Source organism: Eubalaena glacialis, chromosome 1, assembly GCF_028564815.1.
Source record: "Eubalaena glacialis isolate mEubGla1 chromosome 1, mEubGla1.1.hap2.+ XY, whole genome shotgun sequence".
Lineage (NCBI taxonomy): Eukaryota > Metazoa > Chordata > Mammalia > Artiodactyla > Balaenidae > Eubalaena > Eubalaena glacialis.
In genome coordinates this window covers 127525136-127543433 of record NC_083716.1, presented here as the reverse complement: position 1 = coordinate 127543433, position 18298 = coordinate 127525136, and the positions used below count along the sequence as shown (strand labels likewise).

General features: G+C 35.3%; 1 protein-coding gene across 11 annotated transcripts in view; it reads right to left on the bottom strand.

Moving 5' to 3' along the window:
* The window catches only part of R3HDM1 (R3H domain containing 1), a 190203-nt gene that overhangs the window by 53759 nt on the left and 118146 nt on the right, over positions 1 to 18298 (bottom strand). For 6 of the 11 annotated variants that reach the window (XM_061183524.1, XM_061183543.1, XM_061183553.1 and 3 more), the window contains 4 exons: positions 14966 to 15220; positions 12075 to 12226; positions 5853 to 6143; positions 205 to 328 (listed from right to left, as the gene is read on the bottom strand). In XM_061183524.1, the coding sequence (XP_061039507.1) occupies positions 205 to 328; positions 5853 to 6143; positions 12075 to 12226; positions 14966 to 15220 (822 nt within the window). The remainder of the gene's footprint in view (positions 1 to 204; positions 329 to 5852; positions 6144 to 12074; positions 12227 to 14965; positions 15221 to 18298) is intronic. The other 5 variants (XM_061183574.1, XM_061183583.1, XM_061183592.1 and 2 more) reach the window with 3 other exon arrangements.

The following is an 18298-nucleotide window of genomic DNA, read 5'->3' as shown; positions in this document are numbered from 1 at the left end:
AAACCTGACACTGTGGCATTCCCTGGAGGGGGCTAAGATCGGCCCACTCTTTTCATCTCACTGGTTTGCATATTCATAGGTATGCACCTATCTGAAACCTTTGACAGACTGAGTGTGGCAGTATCTTAACAGTAAGACTGAAATAAAGCAGGATGAAAAAACAGCAACACCGAAAGCTAAGAATTCCTAACCTCACATACTCACCTGCCTGCTGTGCAGGCTGTGGCAGTGGTTGGTTTAGATGTGAACTGTAATGGACAGAAGGGACGGGGCGATACTGAGGTTGACTGGAGTGGTAGTGGCCTGGAGCACAATAACAGGCTGGCATCTAGGATAAGCATTAAGGAAAAAAGAAAAAATCAATTTTACTTGCAGCAGAATTTTTTTTTTTCCTGCCAGGAACATTGGAGTGTAATGAGTAATAATTCTCCCAAATAGTAATCATCTGAAAACTGATTTTCTTAGCTTTAAATTTACCTGAAAAAAATTTTTTTAAATTTCAAACATACAGTATACATAACAAAACACACCTACCAATTTGCCCACCGATCAGATTTAGTATATTTAAATTTTTGGGCCACATTTGTTTCAGATTTTTCTCTCTTTTACCAAGTACTACTGAAATAGCTTAAGGCTCACTCCAACATTCCTTTGCTCTATATTCCATAGAAAAACCATTATCCTGAAGTTGGTATATATCATTCCCATAAATGTTTTTAAGCTTCCAGTGTGTGTGTAATCTGTTATCCATACATACAATTGTTGAGAATTTTAAAAATGTACATTTATGGTACTCTATATAACTTCATGCAACTTACTTTGCAATTAACATTGTTTTTGAGACGCATTTTGGTTGAAGCACAAATCGCTAGCTCATTCAATTTAACTGCTGAACAGCAATCACCACATAAATAAGCCAGTTTATCCATTCCTACACTAATGTACACTTGCACTGGTTCCATTCTTTAATTTTTCTCATATTTCTAATGCAAATTAAAATGCCAATACAAATTTTATTTGTCAATTATACTTAATAAAGCTGGAAAAAATGCCAGTAAGACTATCTTGATTTAGTTTTCCCTCCAGAGCTATCTGTATCAGCTGTGAATTTCTCTAAAAGTAATCTGATCTGGTTTGGGGTGAAGAATAAACAATTAACCAAGTGATATGCAAGTACGTGTTAAGTTAACTTTATTAGGTTCACGGGTTCTCTTAGGTTCTACTTATCTGATTGGGTTACTTCTAAAAGACCAGAGATCTGTGGAAATCTTAAGGAGTGCCCATTTCATCTGGAAACCAGCCAAGCACAGAATTCCTGGATCAGTTATAAGCCAAGAGTCGCCTAAATTTTCTGTAATATTCTTCTGTTTTTGAAACATTAGACACAATATACATGTGATCCCTTAATTTTTCCTGGAGGTATCAGCAAGCGATATATCCTGATTTCGGATCTAATCCATTATTACACTTTTCAGTATGTGTGATGTGTATAAATAATACATTCTTCCTTTTCTCCTCATCAAAAAAAACAAAAAAGATACTACTAAGGCAAAAATTATAACACCAAATTTTTCTTTATAATGTATATACATGCAATATATATGACAACAATAGCACAAACAATGGAGAGAGGGTAAATGGAATTATACTTTTAACATGACTAGTACATTTTTCTTGGAGTTTTGTATGAACTCAAAGTAGATTTTGATAAACTAAAGATACCTATCATAGTCCCTAAGGAAACCATATAAGCACAAGATTCAGAGGGCTGTAGACAAAAAGGCAATAGAGGAAATAAAACAGAACCCTGAAAGAATTCAAATAATATAAAGGAAGGAAAGCAAGAAGACAGGAATAAAATATAGATACGACAAATGGAAAACAAATAGCAACGTGGCATACCTACATCTAACCATGTCAGTTGATATATTAAAGATAAAAGGACTAAACACTCCAATCAGACTGAATAAATCAGCAAATACCAACTATATACTGTATGTGAACAACATACTTTAAAGGCTGCAAATAAGAGGATGGAAAAAGACATATCATTTAAGTGCTAATCAAAAGAAGGCTGAAGCCACTAATATTAAAGTCAGATAAAATAGGTTTCAAGGACTTCAAGATAGAAGTTGGAGGACTCACACTTTCTGATTTTAGACCTTACTAGAAAGGTACAGTAATAAAACAGTGTAGTACTGGCTAAAGAGAGAAATAGTGTAAAAATGAGTTGAGAAATAAACTCTTACATTTATGGTCAACTGATACTCGACAGGGGTACCAAGATTATTCATTCAGTGGGAAAAGAAAAGTATCTTCAACAAAGGATGCTGAAATAAGTAGATATACACATGCAAAAGAATGAAGTTGGACCCTTACCTCATACCATATATAAAAATTAACTCAAAAGAGATAAATGCCCTAAATATAGGAGCTAAAACCATAAAACTCTTAGCAGAAAACAGGGATACATTCTTATGACCTTGGGTTTGGAAATGGATTCTTACATATGACACCAAAAGCATGAGCAACAAAATGAAAAGATGGATAAAGTGAACTTTACCAAATAAAAAAAAAACTTTTATACATTAAAGACATTATCAAAAAAGTGAAAAGACAACCCACAGAATGGGTGAACATATTTGTAAAACACACATCTGATAAGGGTCTAGAATCCAGAATATACAAGGAATTCTTACAGCTCAACAACTAAATGACAATCTGATTTAAAGACAGGCAAAGGACTTACACATCTCTCCCAAGAAGATCGACAATGGCCAACAAGCACATGAAAAGATGATCAACATCACTAATCATTATGGACATGCAAGTCAAAACCATGAGATAAACACTTCACGCCCACAGGATGGCAATAATAATAATAATAATGGTAAATAACAAATGTTGGCAAGGATGTGGAGAAACTGGAACCTTTATACACTGCAGGTAGGAATATAAAATGGTTCAGACACCATGGAAAACAACCTGGCAGTTCCTCAAAAAGTTAAACATAGAATTATCATATCATCCAGTAATTTTTTCCTAGGTATATACCCAAAGAATTGAAAACAGATACTCGAACAAATCCATGCACCTACATGCTCATAGAGCACTATTTACAATAGGCAAAAGGTGGAAACATCCCAAATCCAATAATGGTTGAAGATGGACAAATTGTGGTATATATATAAAATGGCATATTATTCAGCCATAAAAAGGAATGAAGTACTCATACATGCTACAACATGGATTAACCCTGAAACATTATGTTAAGTTAAAGAAGCCAGACACAGAATATAACATATTGCATGACTCCATTAATATGAAGTATCCAGAATGGTAAATCCATAGAGAATAAAGACTGATGGTTGCCAGGGGCTGGGGGGTGAGGGGAATGGGTATGAACTTTTCTTTTGGGGTGATAAAAATGTTTTGGAACTAGACATAGGTGATGGTTGCAAAGCATTGTGAATGTACTAAATGCCACTGAATTGTTCACTTTAAACTGGTTAATTTTACGTTATGTGAACTTGATCTAAAAAAACAAAAAAACAAAACCACAAAACACTGAAATGATAGAGTACAAATTCTTTTCAACTACAGACAAATCATTCCCTGAGAGACTACATGCTGGGACATGAAATAAGACTCAACAGGTTCCAAAACACTGAAATCTTAGAGTAGATTCCCTGACCGCATGCAACTAAAATAGAAATCAATAACCATAAGCCCCAAACGTTTGGAAATTAACATGCTTCTAACGTAGATCATGGGTCAAAAAAGTCATACAGGGACTTCCTTGGTGGCGCAGTGGTTAAGAATCCACCTGCCAGTGCAGGGGACACGGGTTTGAGCCCTGGTCCAAGAAGATCCCACATGCCGCAGAGCAACTAAGCCCGTGCGCCACAACTACTGAGCCTGCACTCTACAGCCCGCGAGCCACAACAACTGAAGCCCGTGCACCTAGAGCCCATGCTCCGCAACAAGAGAAGCCACCACAGTGAGAAGCTCGCGCACCACAACAAAGAGCAGCCCCCACTCGCCACAACTAAAGAAAGCCCGTGCGCAGCAACGAAGACCCAATGCAGCCAAAAATAAATAAATAAATAAATACATAAATAAATTTATAAAAAACAAACCAAAACAAAAAACCCTTATATTAGTAATAGTTCAAATAGAAAATGAATAAACAAAACTAATGAAACCCTAAGTTGTTTTTCTTTTAACATCATCAAGAGAATTGATAAACCTCTAGTTAAACTAATAAAGGAAAAAGATAAAAGAAGACTGAAATTACTAATATCTTTAGATCCTGATGATACTAAAAGTATAATAAGGGGATATTACATATGAGCAACTTTATGCCAAAAAAACTGACAACATAAATGAAATTGATACAAACTACCAAATCTGATCCAAAATGAAAAGGAAATTGTAACAGCCCTATATCTATTTAATACTAAAAAATAAGAATTCATAATTTAAAAACCTTCCCTGCAAAAGAAATCCAGGTCCAGATGGATTCATTAGTGCAATTCTAGCAAATATTCAAGAAGAAATAACACCAATTCTCCATAAACTCCTTTAGAAAATAAAGGAGGGAACACTATCCAACTCATTTTGAGGTCAGTACCACCCTGGGTACTACAACCTGAAAAAGACATTACAAGCAAACTACAGACCGATATCCTTCATGAACATACATGCAAAAATCCATAAGAAAATACTGGCAAATTGAATACAGTGATATATAAAAAAGAAAACTATATCATGATATATATATCACTATATATCGTGAGGTATATTCCAGAAACAAAAGGTTAGTTTAACATTCAAAAGTCAAAGTAATTTACTGTATTACTAGACTAAAGGGGAAATAACCCCACAGGATCACCTCAATAGATGCCAAAAAATTTTTTTTACAAGATTAATGTCCATTCACGGTAAAGACGCTTAGCAAACTAGGAATATTAGAAAATTATACAACAACCCCACATATAGTATCACAGTTAATGATGAAAGACTGAACGCCTACACTTATGGCTGGAAACAAGGAAAGCATATGTACTTTCAAAACTTATATTTAAGTTAATACATGGATTCTAGAGATTTTTACTTCCCTCTGTTGTGTTGAAAGTATGCAACATTAGGGCTCCTAGCTAATGTAAGAAGGCAAGAAAAAGAAACAAAAGGTATATAGATTGGAAAGGATAATATATGTAGAATAATCAAGTTTAGAAAGTCCACAGGGTAAAAGATCAGTATATAAAAAACAATTATATTTCTACATACTAGCGATGAACAAATAGAAAATAAAATTTAAAAATAATCTCCTTTAGAATATCACCTTAAAACATTCAATATTTAGGGATATATTAAAAAAATACGTGTAACACTTGTGTGATGAAAACTACAAAATACCGTTGACAAAAAATTAAGGAAGATCTAAATAAATGGAGAGAGATAACATGTTCGTGCACTGGACGATTCAACGGTGTTAAGATGTTAATTCTCCCCAAAGTGATCTACCTCTTCTTAAAATGTATCATTTCATTTTTACAGTGCATTTACTTTACTGTGTTTCTCTTAAGCTAATCAGAACAAAAGAAACCTCTCAGAGTCAGAAGGAAACTCAGAGATCACATAGTGTAACCCTCCAACTGAAGTGTCTACATGTCATGTGGTTGTCTAGCATGCACTTGAAAATCTCCAAAAGGGAAGGTGACTACAAGCTTTGCTTACACGTTCTCACAAATTCTATCCATGAGAAATTAAAAATGAGCTCTCTAAAGTTAAAACTGATCTTAAATGAGGGGCTTCCACAGGAGAGAAAAGATGAAAAAGCAACGTACCTGTGGAGAGGGCTGTTGAATATATCCTTGCTGCTGGAGCACAGGCTGGCTGACAGGATGACCAGAGGCAGAATAGGCAGCAGTAGCGACTGGCTGCCCAGGTGGTAGGGGAGGAGGAGGAGGAGGAGGCGGCGGTGGTGGTGGAGGGACTGCTGTCATGATGTAACCAGACTGCTGTGGGGACTGAAGAACAACAGTGGACTGGAACATGGTGGCGTGAGGGTCAGAGCCATCTGCAGATGGCTGGCGGGCAAGACTCATGTGGCTAAACTGAGACCCAAGGTTGTCCTGCTGAAAAAGGGAGAAGTCAGAAATCAGTAAGCGTTCCATACATAGACCAAACTTATCAAAGAAAAATACTTCATATATTTTAAGAAGAGTTGCAGTAGTATATCTTACGGAAATCATGTATCTACCACAGACATGACTTAATAGAAGAACAGCTTCAAGAAAATTAGAACTCTAAGGCAGCAAGGTAGGACTATTACAATGCTATCATTGCAAATTACTCACAAAATATGTCTAACGGAAAGGTATAGCATGCAGAAAAGAGTAGGGTATAATATTACACAATAAAAAAATGAAAAGACACTATTTAAATGAAGACTAAAGGCACACTTTTATATTATACAATTAACATTTTCTGAAAGGACTTCGAAGACCAGGAGTCTAGCAATGCATGGTACTAATTACTCTTTACTTTAAATCGTTGCCCTTCTGCCCAGAAGGCAAGATTCAGGTTCTATGCATTTCTGTATCTCCTCCCACACCTAACAATCAAATATACTAGCAGAAATGAAATAAAATATATAAAATCTACCCTCCCTGATGTACACTCTAATCTCTCAACAATAATTTGGTCATAAACTCTTCCATAGTGTTTATCCTTAAGTCAGATGTTAGACAAATATAATCCAAATGACAGTGTCCTACTGCTTTTGCTACTTAAGAGAGCCGGCAATGGTGCCCAGCCAAGAAAGGGTTACGATTTATATGCCATCTGACAAATGTTTCTCTGACTCAACAGCATAAGGATCAGTTCTGACTAGTCTACATAATATCACTGATATGACGATAATGGGGTTAAAAGGCATTCCTTTGCTCCCAAGGAGCCACAGATCGGCGACAATATGTACCATATTTTGTTAAGAGGAAAAATTTGAAAAAAAGTTACTTAAAATATTGTGGTAATTGAGTTGTCAGATCAAAGTTGTTGACATGTCTGCAATTTCTATAATCTGCTGGTTTTGGCAAAGTAAATTAAGGCTATGGAGATGATAAAGGGACTGAAAAAAAAGGGAACCTGACTTAGTGACTGAAAACATATGGCTTTACTCTTCCCAAATGGTTATTCTGACAGAGTCTAGCACTATTCATATAATTCAATGAATAGTTTCAGAAGAGGAAAATATACTTAAAAATACCTACTAGCTGTAATTATAATGTAACATGGCCAAATATTCTAAAAAGAGATACCATAACTATATACCACCATCAGAGTCATCTTGGTAAAAAAAGTCATTTTCTTAATCCAATGATCTGCCATTTTTCCAAAACATTTTTGAGGCTTTTATGGTATTTCCAAAAATGTTGTCAACCTTCTCAATGCTGGCAAAATTTCATTTTTTCAGACTGAAAGTCATTTTTGAAAATCATTCAGAGCCAAGGCTGGTAAATAAGGTTGCCTCAAGCTCAAAACAAAAACACCCCCAACAAAACAAAACATTTCTAAAAAGTGGCAAGTGATTTTAAGATATAGCTTATAATTTAACCTGGATGCGATTTCAGAATGTGATGGCCATATAGTCTGAAAAATAAGAGCACCACTGGGAAAAGTATACCAGTGGTTAGGCAGATTCATTTAAAGGGAAGGAAATTAACACTTACTGAATATCTATTTCATGTTAGGCACTATGCAGGAGGTACTTTATATGGTGGCCTCATATGCTCAGTAACTAGAGAAGGTCACACAGAGAACACATGGCAATGGTGTATCTGAGTTCTTACTGAGACGTATAACTTGGGGCATACTTTGGATTAAATGAAGTACCATTACTTTATAGTCACAGATTAAATATCTAGAGATCTTCTTTGGAAATATACTAAGGAGGATGTCTTATGTAATTGGAAGCTCCAATTCACCCTAATGACTGATACTAAGTCTACTGGACCTGGGGCACTGGGGAAAGAACAGAAAGCCTAAACCCAGATGAAAGCTGCCACCCCAGGACCGCACAGACCTGCACTGGCCTCAATGAGAAAAATAGCTAAAACATCTTAGGACTTGAAAATTATTTCATTATGAAAAGGGAGGAAAAGATTAGGCTTTATACAATCACTGTGATAAGCCAATATAACAAATATTTTATGGAAGAGCATAAATTATTTCTAATACAGGTTAGAAATGCTTTTTCAAAATGCATGTAACCCTGACTTTAGAAAATCACGAAAGAACATATCACATTAATCACATTCACAAGGATTCATCACACATCCACCCACAGAAACAACGCAGGAGGTGAATAGAGATATAGTACCACGGAGTATTGCTGGGTGGGTGAGACTGGCAGGAACGGGGATGGGTAAGGGGCTGTAGAGTACTGAACAGGCTGTGAAGAGGGCTGCAGAGGACGAATAGGCTAAGGAATAACAGGTTGGCAAACAATGTTAATGTCAGAATAAAATGTTAGAAGAATTGCATAAAATGGAAAGTTACACTTTTTTTGGCAACAACTTAAAACTACAAAGTCACCTAAAATACAACATTATAGGAAACAACAAAAACAATACTAGGCGAAGAAACTCTACATAGAAAAATTTTGAGAACATACATTTAAATTTAAAACATAATTAGAAAGATAATTTTTTTCATAAAAGTATTTATTAGATTCACTGCAACAGGTAATTTAGACATTTCAAATCCTATTATCTAACAAGACCCCTGGGTTAAGTCAGTAAAAGCAAAACCATTTATCCTTACTTCCTGGTTTGATGACGGGGCTGCTCTACTTAGCTATATAACACTAAGTAATAGAAGAAAAACTTCACTCACTCTTATTATCAGACAGTATTTCTTACATAATACCTATGCCAAGTATCCTCTCTATTTGATAAGGCATGATTAGATAACTCTTTTGGGACCAAACTGCCTAAATTTTAGCAATTTTTAAACAAAAATGTACTGTGAGTACCATTAATAGCCTAAAGAAAACACACACATACATATAAGCGCATGCACACACACACAAACAGATCTCTTTTACATAAGGAAGATAGACACAGTTTTCTTCTAACTAAAAATTTTTATTGAGAGAATATTAGGAACTGAGAAACTACACTTGGTCTTTGAACAACTCAGGGATTAGGGGCACTGACCTTCTGCATGGTCAAAAATCTGTGTATAACTTATGGTTGGCCCTGTACCTGCAGATTCTACTCCACGGATTCAACCAATCACAGATCATGTATACTGTAGTTATGTATTTAGTGAAAAAAATCTATGTATAAGTGGACCCTCGCAGTTCAAACCCATGTGGTTTGACGATCCACTGTAATTATTTGAAATTCTTTTTACTAATGAAATACTCCTGCATTTCAGAGAAAAAAAATTTTAAGTTTTATGTTTCCCAAGGGCACTCATAACACAGGTGTTTTAAAACATGAAAGAGGTTTCAATCCTTTCTAAATTTTAGGGAATACAGCTGGCCAGCTATAGGCTAATAATGGCATTTAGTTTCCCAGTCTTACATTTATACAGTTTATTATAAAGGACAATATATATATATTGGTTTAATGATTATCATAATCTACCATACAGGTGGCAATCAGGTTAAGGGAAATTAAGTGACCTGTATACAACCATTTAAGCAAGCAGTGGAGGAACCCAAGTCATTTTATCTAATGAAAACTCTTAGTTTTGGTTAAAATATACATACATGAATCTCCCTGGACAATATGTCCAAAGAGTATACTTTAGAAATGCAAAATTAACTAAATAAGATTACTCAGGGAATAATCTAGATAAGGAGAAATTCTTATGACTAAGACGTATAATGATGAGTTTGCCCTTCCACCACAAAATCAACACAACAGTTTCTGGAAAAAATGAAAGGCTTAGATTAGTTTAGAATTCCACAAAAAATTCTAGAGCTAACATACTGAAAAAAGTATAAGCTGAAAATCTACAGAGTGGCCACTGGTTCCTCACTAACCTCTTGACTAGAAATTAGCAAGCTTCCTAATGGATGACAGCATGTACCACACTAAATGAGGTGTTGTGGCTTTAAAACTACCAAGTACAAGCTATTTAATGTGTTAAGTCAGACAACCATTAAGACACAACTTTCTTCCAGAAAACGTGACCTACTAGGTCAGTGTCAGATGAAACAAAAGCCTTAGTTGCTGGGGACTAGAAGAAAGAGAGTACTGTGACCACCAAGGGTAGGAATTAATGTCTGCCAGAGTGTCAAGTGGTAATGAGAAAAATGTGGGCTAGAAGACTGGCTGATCAAAGTGAAATTCTTACACTAGGTAGAAAAGAAAAAGCGTTAGCACTTCCTTTTTCCTACTTAAATTGCAACTGGCTGTAAAACAACATCCACTTAAAGTGACTGGTTTCAAGAACGCAGCCCATTTGAAGGCTTTGGAAATCACAGCATTACTGTGTTTGGTTACTTGAAATTTCATGGATGGATTATCTCAGTGTGCAAGAGATCGTTACTAAGTATCATTTGTTCATCAATTCTCTATTCTTGTATTTGATGAAGAATTACCAGAAACACCTGAAGCAATGCCTGGAAAAACAGCCATGGAGTTTGAGGCATACCCCAATATTTCAAGTTATAGTCTATTAAGACATCATTTCTAAACTAAGCTGCCTACATCTTCACTTAGGACTGTCTTTTAAAACTAAATCAGGCAAAGCTATTTCTAAGAGATAATAATCTGAAACATATAACCACAGATAAACCCTTAGGATTTTTTGAAGGTGCCAGATTAACATTATTTCCATTGAATTAAATCAAGTGAAAATCAGCCCTATAAAGCTCCTGGTGAAATTCACAGCACTGCAAAGATGACCACACAATAGCAAATGAAAGGAAACACTTCAAGACCAAGTTGAATGAAACCAAGGCAGAGAAGGCCAGGGAAGGAGTTTTATGTAGTTTAATATGTACCTGAGTGTATGTAATCAAACGGGGTTGGGAAGTAGGTATGGGAGTCTTTGGAAATAGTTTTAGACAGTTTCCTCTACATATATGAATTCATTTGTATGGTCTTGGAAGTGCATCAAACACCTTGAAGTCCTACTGCAGAGAAATTGCCTTGCCCAGTATTACGAGTCTTAATTGCCAGAGCAATAATTATTTTCATTAGTTTAAAAATATTCGATAACTTTATCAAACTGCTCATACATTTTTCACCCCTGCAATACAAATATAACTTGTGAATAAAACTAATGAAATTTCTCCAGTTCAAGTTTATCACTCTACTTCTTTCACAAAACATTACTCTGCATGTTCTCACCAGTGGAATATTTAGATCATCTTCCAGGGAAAAAGAGGTGCAAATAACTGTACAAACTGCCTTTGATATGCTACACAACCTTTAAAAGATAGAATGAAAGTAAGAGTTTACACTAGTATCATCAAGTTCAGCAAGAATGAGTAACACATCTACAGGGGAAAAGCCTGAATGTGAAAATGTATGTGTAAACTCTAAACATTTATACAAATTCAAGATATTATTAAGAGTATTTCTGAGAACTCTAAATCAATGTTCCTGTCTTTATCTTTCATAGAGTAGGTGGGGTGGAGAGTACCTTGTAGCGAGGCGAGTCAACTCAGTTTCTTCTAAGTGCTTGATCTGCTGAATCTTAGAACAACTCACTTTGCTCACTGGGGTAATGAACTATCTTAGCTTTGCTTTTTATTCCTCTGGTCCCTTGCTTGCTGTTGTAAAATGCAAGGTATAAAATACTCACCATACAGGCTCATGAGATAAAAATTTCCCTTCCTTCCAAAATATATTCTGTTTTCATTAGCAGAAAAGCCCTTGAAGTTAACCTCTCTTCCTACGAGCGGTGAGTAGGACATCACTGGTGGAGAATACTAAAGTTCTAAGAGACACTTACTTGGGCTCTCTCGATTATAATTAGTGACTTTAGTCCCACATATGCAAAGGCAGGTGAACTTAGCATTGTGTAATCGTGGACATGTGCACCTGTGAGAAGATGTGATGGGCTGCTTGCTGTTGAGGTGGCAGTGCTGGCAGAGGCGGCTGTGGAGGTCCAGGCACTTGGGCTCTAACTGGCTGTTGAGTCACAGGAGGGCTACACACAACTGGACTCCCATCTGGGTTTAGGAAGGGCTGACCTGAAAATTTTAAAAAGGAAGAACAAAAAATCATTTACGATGGAGACCGAATATAGGTCGCTCTATAGACAACTTACAGCACGTGTCTGCAGTCCTGATTCACAATTCCAAAAGCGTCAAGGTTCTGGAAACCAAAAGCTTTTCTTACCTTGGAAAGCAAAGCCTGACCTTACACGAGCCTATTAATAGTCTTTATATTTCCCACTTAGGGTAAATATTCAAAATTTTTGCTGCAGTGTTTTACTATGGGGGTGCCGTGCCAGAACCCACTTGAGTTGTTTCATACTACACAGTATTTTCCAAGAAACTCAATTCTGAAACACATCTTGCTCAAGGGATTGAGTTACAGGATTGTGTAACATTTCAGTTTCAAGGGGAAAAAAAAAATACTTGACTTTGGGATATTGGAAATTTATTAATTAGCCTGTTAGATGGTAAGAAATATCTAATTTACAGGTCACATTGCATATATTTAACTAGTAAGATTAAAAGCTGATGAAAATTAAAATGGTTGATAACTTCAAATTTCAAATTGTGGAGTTGATGGCAGTGTCCTTATTTTATAACTTCTAACTTGTTAAAAGTAGAAAATAATTTAAAAATTCTAAATAATTTTCTAAAAAAATTTCCTTTCGCTTCCAATGAGCTTTACTCATAGGTAAGAAATAAAACGAGAGAGAACTTTAGTACTGATGTTGAGGCTTATTCTTATTGGTTACCAATTACGGGAGGAATACTTTAAGTAACTCTCAACACATACATTCTAAACAACTTTTTCTTATTATACAAAGTAATATTCTTACTGTGGGAAAATAACCAACAAATACAGATCAAAAAGTAAATAAATTCCCCATAATCTTATCATCAACAATTTGGATACCTTCTTCCAGACTTTTTTTTTCAATGTACACATAAACAGATTCAAAGAGTAGTATCTTTCCTTACTATACACTGAATGATTTAAAAAAACACACTGGATTATTAAAAAAGAAAGAAAGAAAAATGAAAGGACTATGTGAAATAAAGAGATCATTGACGACATACCCTTTTAGGATGGGAAGAATACCTATGTGTCTTAAACTGCCTTCAAAACATCCTCTCTTTTTTTAAAATAAACTTGTGACATATAATAAAATAATATTTGGGAAAGCAGAATACACTGTTCCATTGCTATCAAGTGGGAAAAGTTCTCCAAAGTCAAATTATTTTCATCAGTTAATTTCCTGATAATTTATGTGATGGTTATAGATAACTAAAAGCAAGCCATGCTGGATATTTGTTGATTGTTATAAATAATTTTGGAAAAAAAAATGGTAGAGAAGACTTGCGTGAAAGCATGTTTAAAAGTAACTTAAGGATTGTCTGAAAAAAGCTGGATGTGTTGTAATGCTGTTCTCAAAAACAAAGAGATCACTTTTGGGCTAATTTAAAATTAAGTATACAATTTAATTTCAGGTTGCTTAGTTTCTCATCATTTCCTACTCAAATGAAGCTTCCACGTTACCAAAACCATGTTAACTAATATTCTGAATGAAAAATAATAGAAAATAGTAAAATATTAAATCATCTTATATTCTGCCCCAGGAAAATAGGAAGTTTAGTAATATAATAGACTTGAAGGATCAGAAGATAACTGTTATAAAGCAAAAACTGAGTTTCTGAAGAGTCAGTTATTTATGCTAATTCCATTCTTACAACAGAAACAAAAGTTTGAATACTTTATCTTAAAAAAGAGATGCAAATGAAATCTGAAGGTAACAAGTTCCAAGCCATGGTTTTTTCTACAACAAACAAAAGGCAAGTTTCACAACACTCAGAGACTCTGACACTCTCGCCTGTATCTACCTTGCCCAACTACTACCATGCTGATGTGACCACATCAGCTGAATCTGTGAGTCCTTAAGGAAGGTCATTGAATGACTTAAGGTTATTTTCACTATCTTACCATATGATTGGGCTATGTTATTTTGATTAGAAACCAAAACTTGTCATTTTAAAAAAAATTTTATTTTCTCAATATAAGTCATTTTTGCCAATATACATAATGAAATGTATTATGACTGCAGTTTCTTAATCTCTCTGAAGTTCAGTTTCCTTATTTGGAAATGTAGAGTTCACCTACCTAACAGGGTTGCTATAAATAATGTATTTAAAGCACATAACACAGTACATGACACGTGATAAACACTCAATAAATACAAAGTACTATCTAATTGCAAAGAATGTGTTGTCAATATTAATTCATAACGACTATCTATTTTCTTTCACTACTAATAAGATGTTCTTTAGCTTTTCCTAAGTAGAAAACAGTTACCGTATTCAGAAGAGCAATTACTTATGGGTTCTTTCCACCACATTACGTAAGAAGTCAGAGCTGCTGCTAACGTCCTCCTCCTTCATGAAATGCATACTATTTTCCCCACGATAAAACTGTTCTATCAAATAAAGTTCTTTCAAAGGTGGTCGTCCCATTTCTAGGAAATGAATTGTTTCTTAATTATTTGGCCTAAAAGGTGATGTCATGGATGTGACAAGGAGAAAAATACTTTCTGATATAAATGTCTTTTAACATTCTCTAGCATAAAGTGTTTTTATTAAAGTTCTAGGGAAAATGCTAATCACACATGAAAAATAAAAAGCTGACAATGCATATACAGATAATACATTTAATACATATTCTTTAGTTTTCAGATAACTCCTGATATCTCAACTGAAATAAACCTTTTTCTGGATACCAACCTGTTTGTGGGTTGATCAGAATACTGCCAGGTGGTATGCCTGTCGCTTCCAAGGGAAGCAAAAAGAAGCTAGTGCTAGGAGATGCGACTTGCCCATTTAGGCCACCATCAAAGGAAAGAGAACTATGAGTGCTGACAGTTGGATAGACGACAGGTGCGCCATGAGAAGACTGGCTGAGAGCTGTACCTGGAAGAGGCTGCTGGATGTGAGAGAGAGAGCCCGTAGATGACCCTACACTACCAGAAGACTCAGAACCTAGGGGAGGAGTAATGAAAAAGAGGGAATTTTTTAAACCTCATATAAAAACGCAGGTTTTAAATATGTAACAATAAAATTCACATTGGATAACATGCAGTTACCACATAAAAGCATGAACTATTTTTGACTTACTGTACAATTTTGCTTCCCCTCCCCACCAAGAACAAGTTTAATACAGCAAAACTGATCACATAAGTTGTCAGAGAAGTCATAGCCAAAGCATGCAACTAAAGCAAGTCTATAATACTGGGTTGGCCAAAAGATTCGTTCGGTTTTTCCCGTAAGATGGCTCTAGTAGCACTTAGTTGTCTTTAACTTCATTCGAAACAAGTTTGTTAGATTGTATGTGACAGCTGCAGTTAAAGACTTACCAAAATTGGTGAATTTTTGTATAGCCATTTTAATACTGAAGATGAAAGAAAATAGCAACATTTTCGGCATATTATGCTTTATTATTTCAAGAAAGGTAAAAACGCAACTGAAACGCAAAAAGAGATTTGTGCCGTGTATGGAGAAGGTGCTGCGACTGATTGAACATGTCAAAAGTGGTTTGCGAAGTTTCGTGCTGGATATTTCTTGCTGGACGATGCTCCACAGTCGAGTAGACTAGTTGAAGTTGACAGCGATCAAACTGAGACGTTAACTGAGAACAATCAACGTTATACTACACGGGAGATAGGTGACATACTCAAAATATCCAAATCAAGCATTGAAAATCATTTGCACCAGCTTGGTTATGTGAATCGCTTTGATGTTTGGGTTCCACGTAAGTTAAGCGAAAAAAACCTTCTCGACTGTATTTCTACATGAAATTCTCTACTGAAACGTAATGAAATCGTTCCGTTTTTAAAACACATTGTGACGGGCGATGAAAAGTGGATACTGTAAGGTAATGTGGAATGGAAGAGATCACAGGGCAAGTGAAATGAACCACCAATCACACCAAAGGCCGCTCTTCATCCAAAGAAGGTGATGTTGTGTAAATGGTGGGATTGGAAGGGGGTCCTTTATTATGAGCTCCTTCCGGAAAACCAAACGATTCACTCCAAGAAGTATTGCTCCCAGTTAGACCAACTGAAAGCAGCACTCGACGAAAAGCATCTGGAATTAGTCAACAGAAAACACATAATCTTCCATCAAGGTAACGCAAGATGGCATGTTTCTTTGATGACCAGGCAAAAACTGTTACACCTTGGCTGGGAAGTTCTGATTCATCCGCCGTATTCACCAGACATTGCACCTTTGGATTTCCATTTATTTCGGTCTTTACAAAATTCTCCTAATGGAAAAAAAATTTCAATTCTCTGGAAGACTGTAAAAGGCATCTGGAACAATTCTTTGCTCAAAAAGATAAAAAGTTTTGGGAAGATGGAATTATGAAGTTGCCTGAAAAATGGCAGAAGGCAATGGAACAAAACGGTGAATATGTTGTTCAATAGTGTTCTTGGTGAAAATGAAAAATGTGTCTTTTATTTTTACTTAAAAACCGAAGGCACTATTTGGCCAACCCAATAACATCAGCCACAGACAGCCACAAAAAAACGCATTACCCACATTCCCCAAAGGACAAAGTTATGTACATTTTTACCTTTTAGATTAACACCTAGGAATATACAGATTATAATTTTTCCCCCAGGACAAAGAACTTAGCACAGCCAAATGCCCAAAACCTCTTATATCAGAAACCCCTTATCTATAAGAACACAGAAAGATTAAGAGTAGTGTAGGAAATAACAAAAATGATAATTCTCTATCAAGAGAAACAACTGTCAGGTTTCACTGCAGACTTTCATTTTCAGCTCATAATCATAGCATCTTCCTGTAACGTAAAGTCAACTTTCAATTTTTTATCAGAGCAAGGGACAAAGGTAGAATAAAAATATTCCAAGTACTTATATTAGCATCAGCTTAAAATTTATTTCTCACTGTACTTAATAAGCTAATTTGATAATTTATTTTTAACTGCTTTCACGCCTCCAATCTACTTAATTTTCTATTATACAGAGACTGAAGAAGTCACTGACTTTCAGTATTATGGCTTAAGGTAGACAATGAGACAATGAAAGAAAGGAAAAGATTTTGATGATGCAAATAGTTAATTAGGTTTTGAATAACAGAATTGACTCTGGGATGGAGAATTAATTTTTAATGAATGACGTAAACAAATATGATACACTATAGAGATTGCCTCGGAAGGATAACTTCTATTTTAAGTTGTGCCAAAAATGACTATCTCCAAGAACTATATGAAAAAAAATTTTTTCCTAATAAAAGAATTAAATATTTATTTTCATCTCCGAAGATAATATAGATTATAAATAGTACATGTTCTAAAAATGTTTGAGGGACTTCCCTGGTGGTCTAGTGGTTGAGAATATGTCTTGCAATGCAGGGTCACTGGTTTGATCCCTGGTCAGGGAACTAAGATCCCACATGCCGCTGGGCAACTGGGCCCGTGCGCTGCAACTACTGAGCCTGCGCACTCTGGAGCCTGCGCACCGCAACAAAAGATCCCATGTGCCATAACTAAGACTCAATGCAGCAAAAATAAATAAATAAATAAATAAATAAATTAAAAAAAAGTTTTAATTTGGCTGTGTGTCTAAATGACTTTCTCATGACACATGAGTAGTTTTTTTTCCTGTTATGATGACATGATGACTAAGTGACCGTTTATCAAATAAATGCATATTTGGTACATATGCATATTTCTCATATTCATAAAATTTACCTATCTTTAGCAAGAGTCTGTCATATACACCAAGACATTTAAAATATCCACATCATAAGTTAAAAAGATGACAAGTGCAATTCACAAACTTTAAGAATTTAAAGTACTGAATTATAGTCAGAGATGAGAAAAATTTACTGTCACCTTCAAATTTACACCTCTCCCTTCAATTGTTATCTGTGTAAAACCATATATCTAGGCTTTACCCAAAAGGATAAAGAGAGAGAGCCATTTCTGCTGATTTTCATGCTTATTTTGGGATACAAATAAAGATCCGTGAGGATCCTAAAAAGAGACGTGAACTTTAGTATCGAAGCCAGTGAAAGTGAAAAGAGAAAAATGCT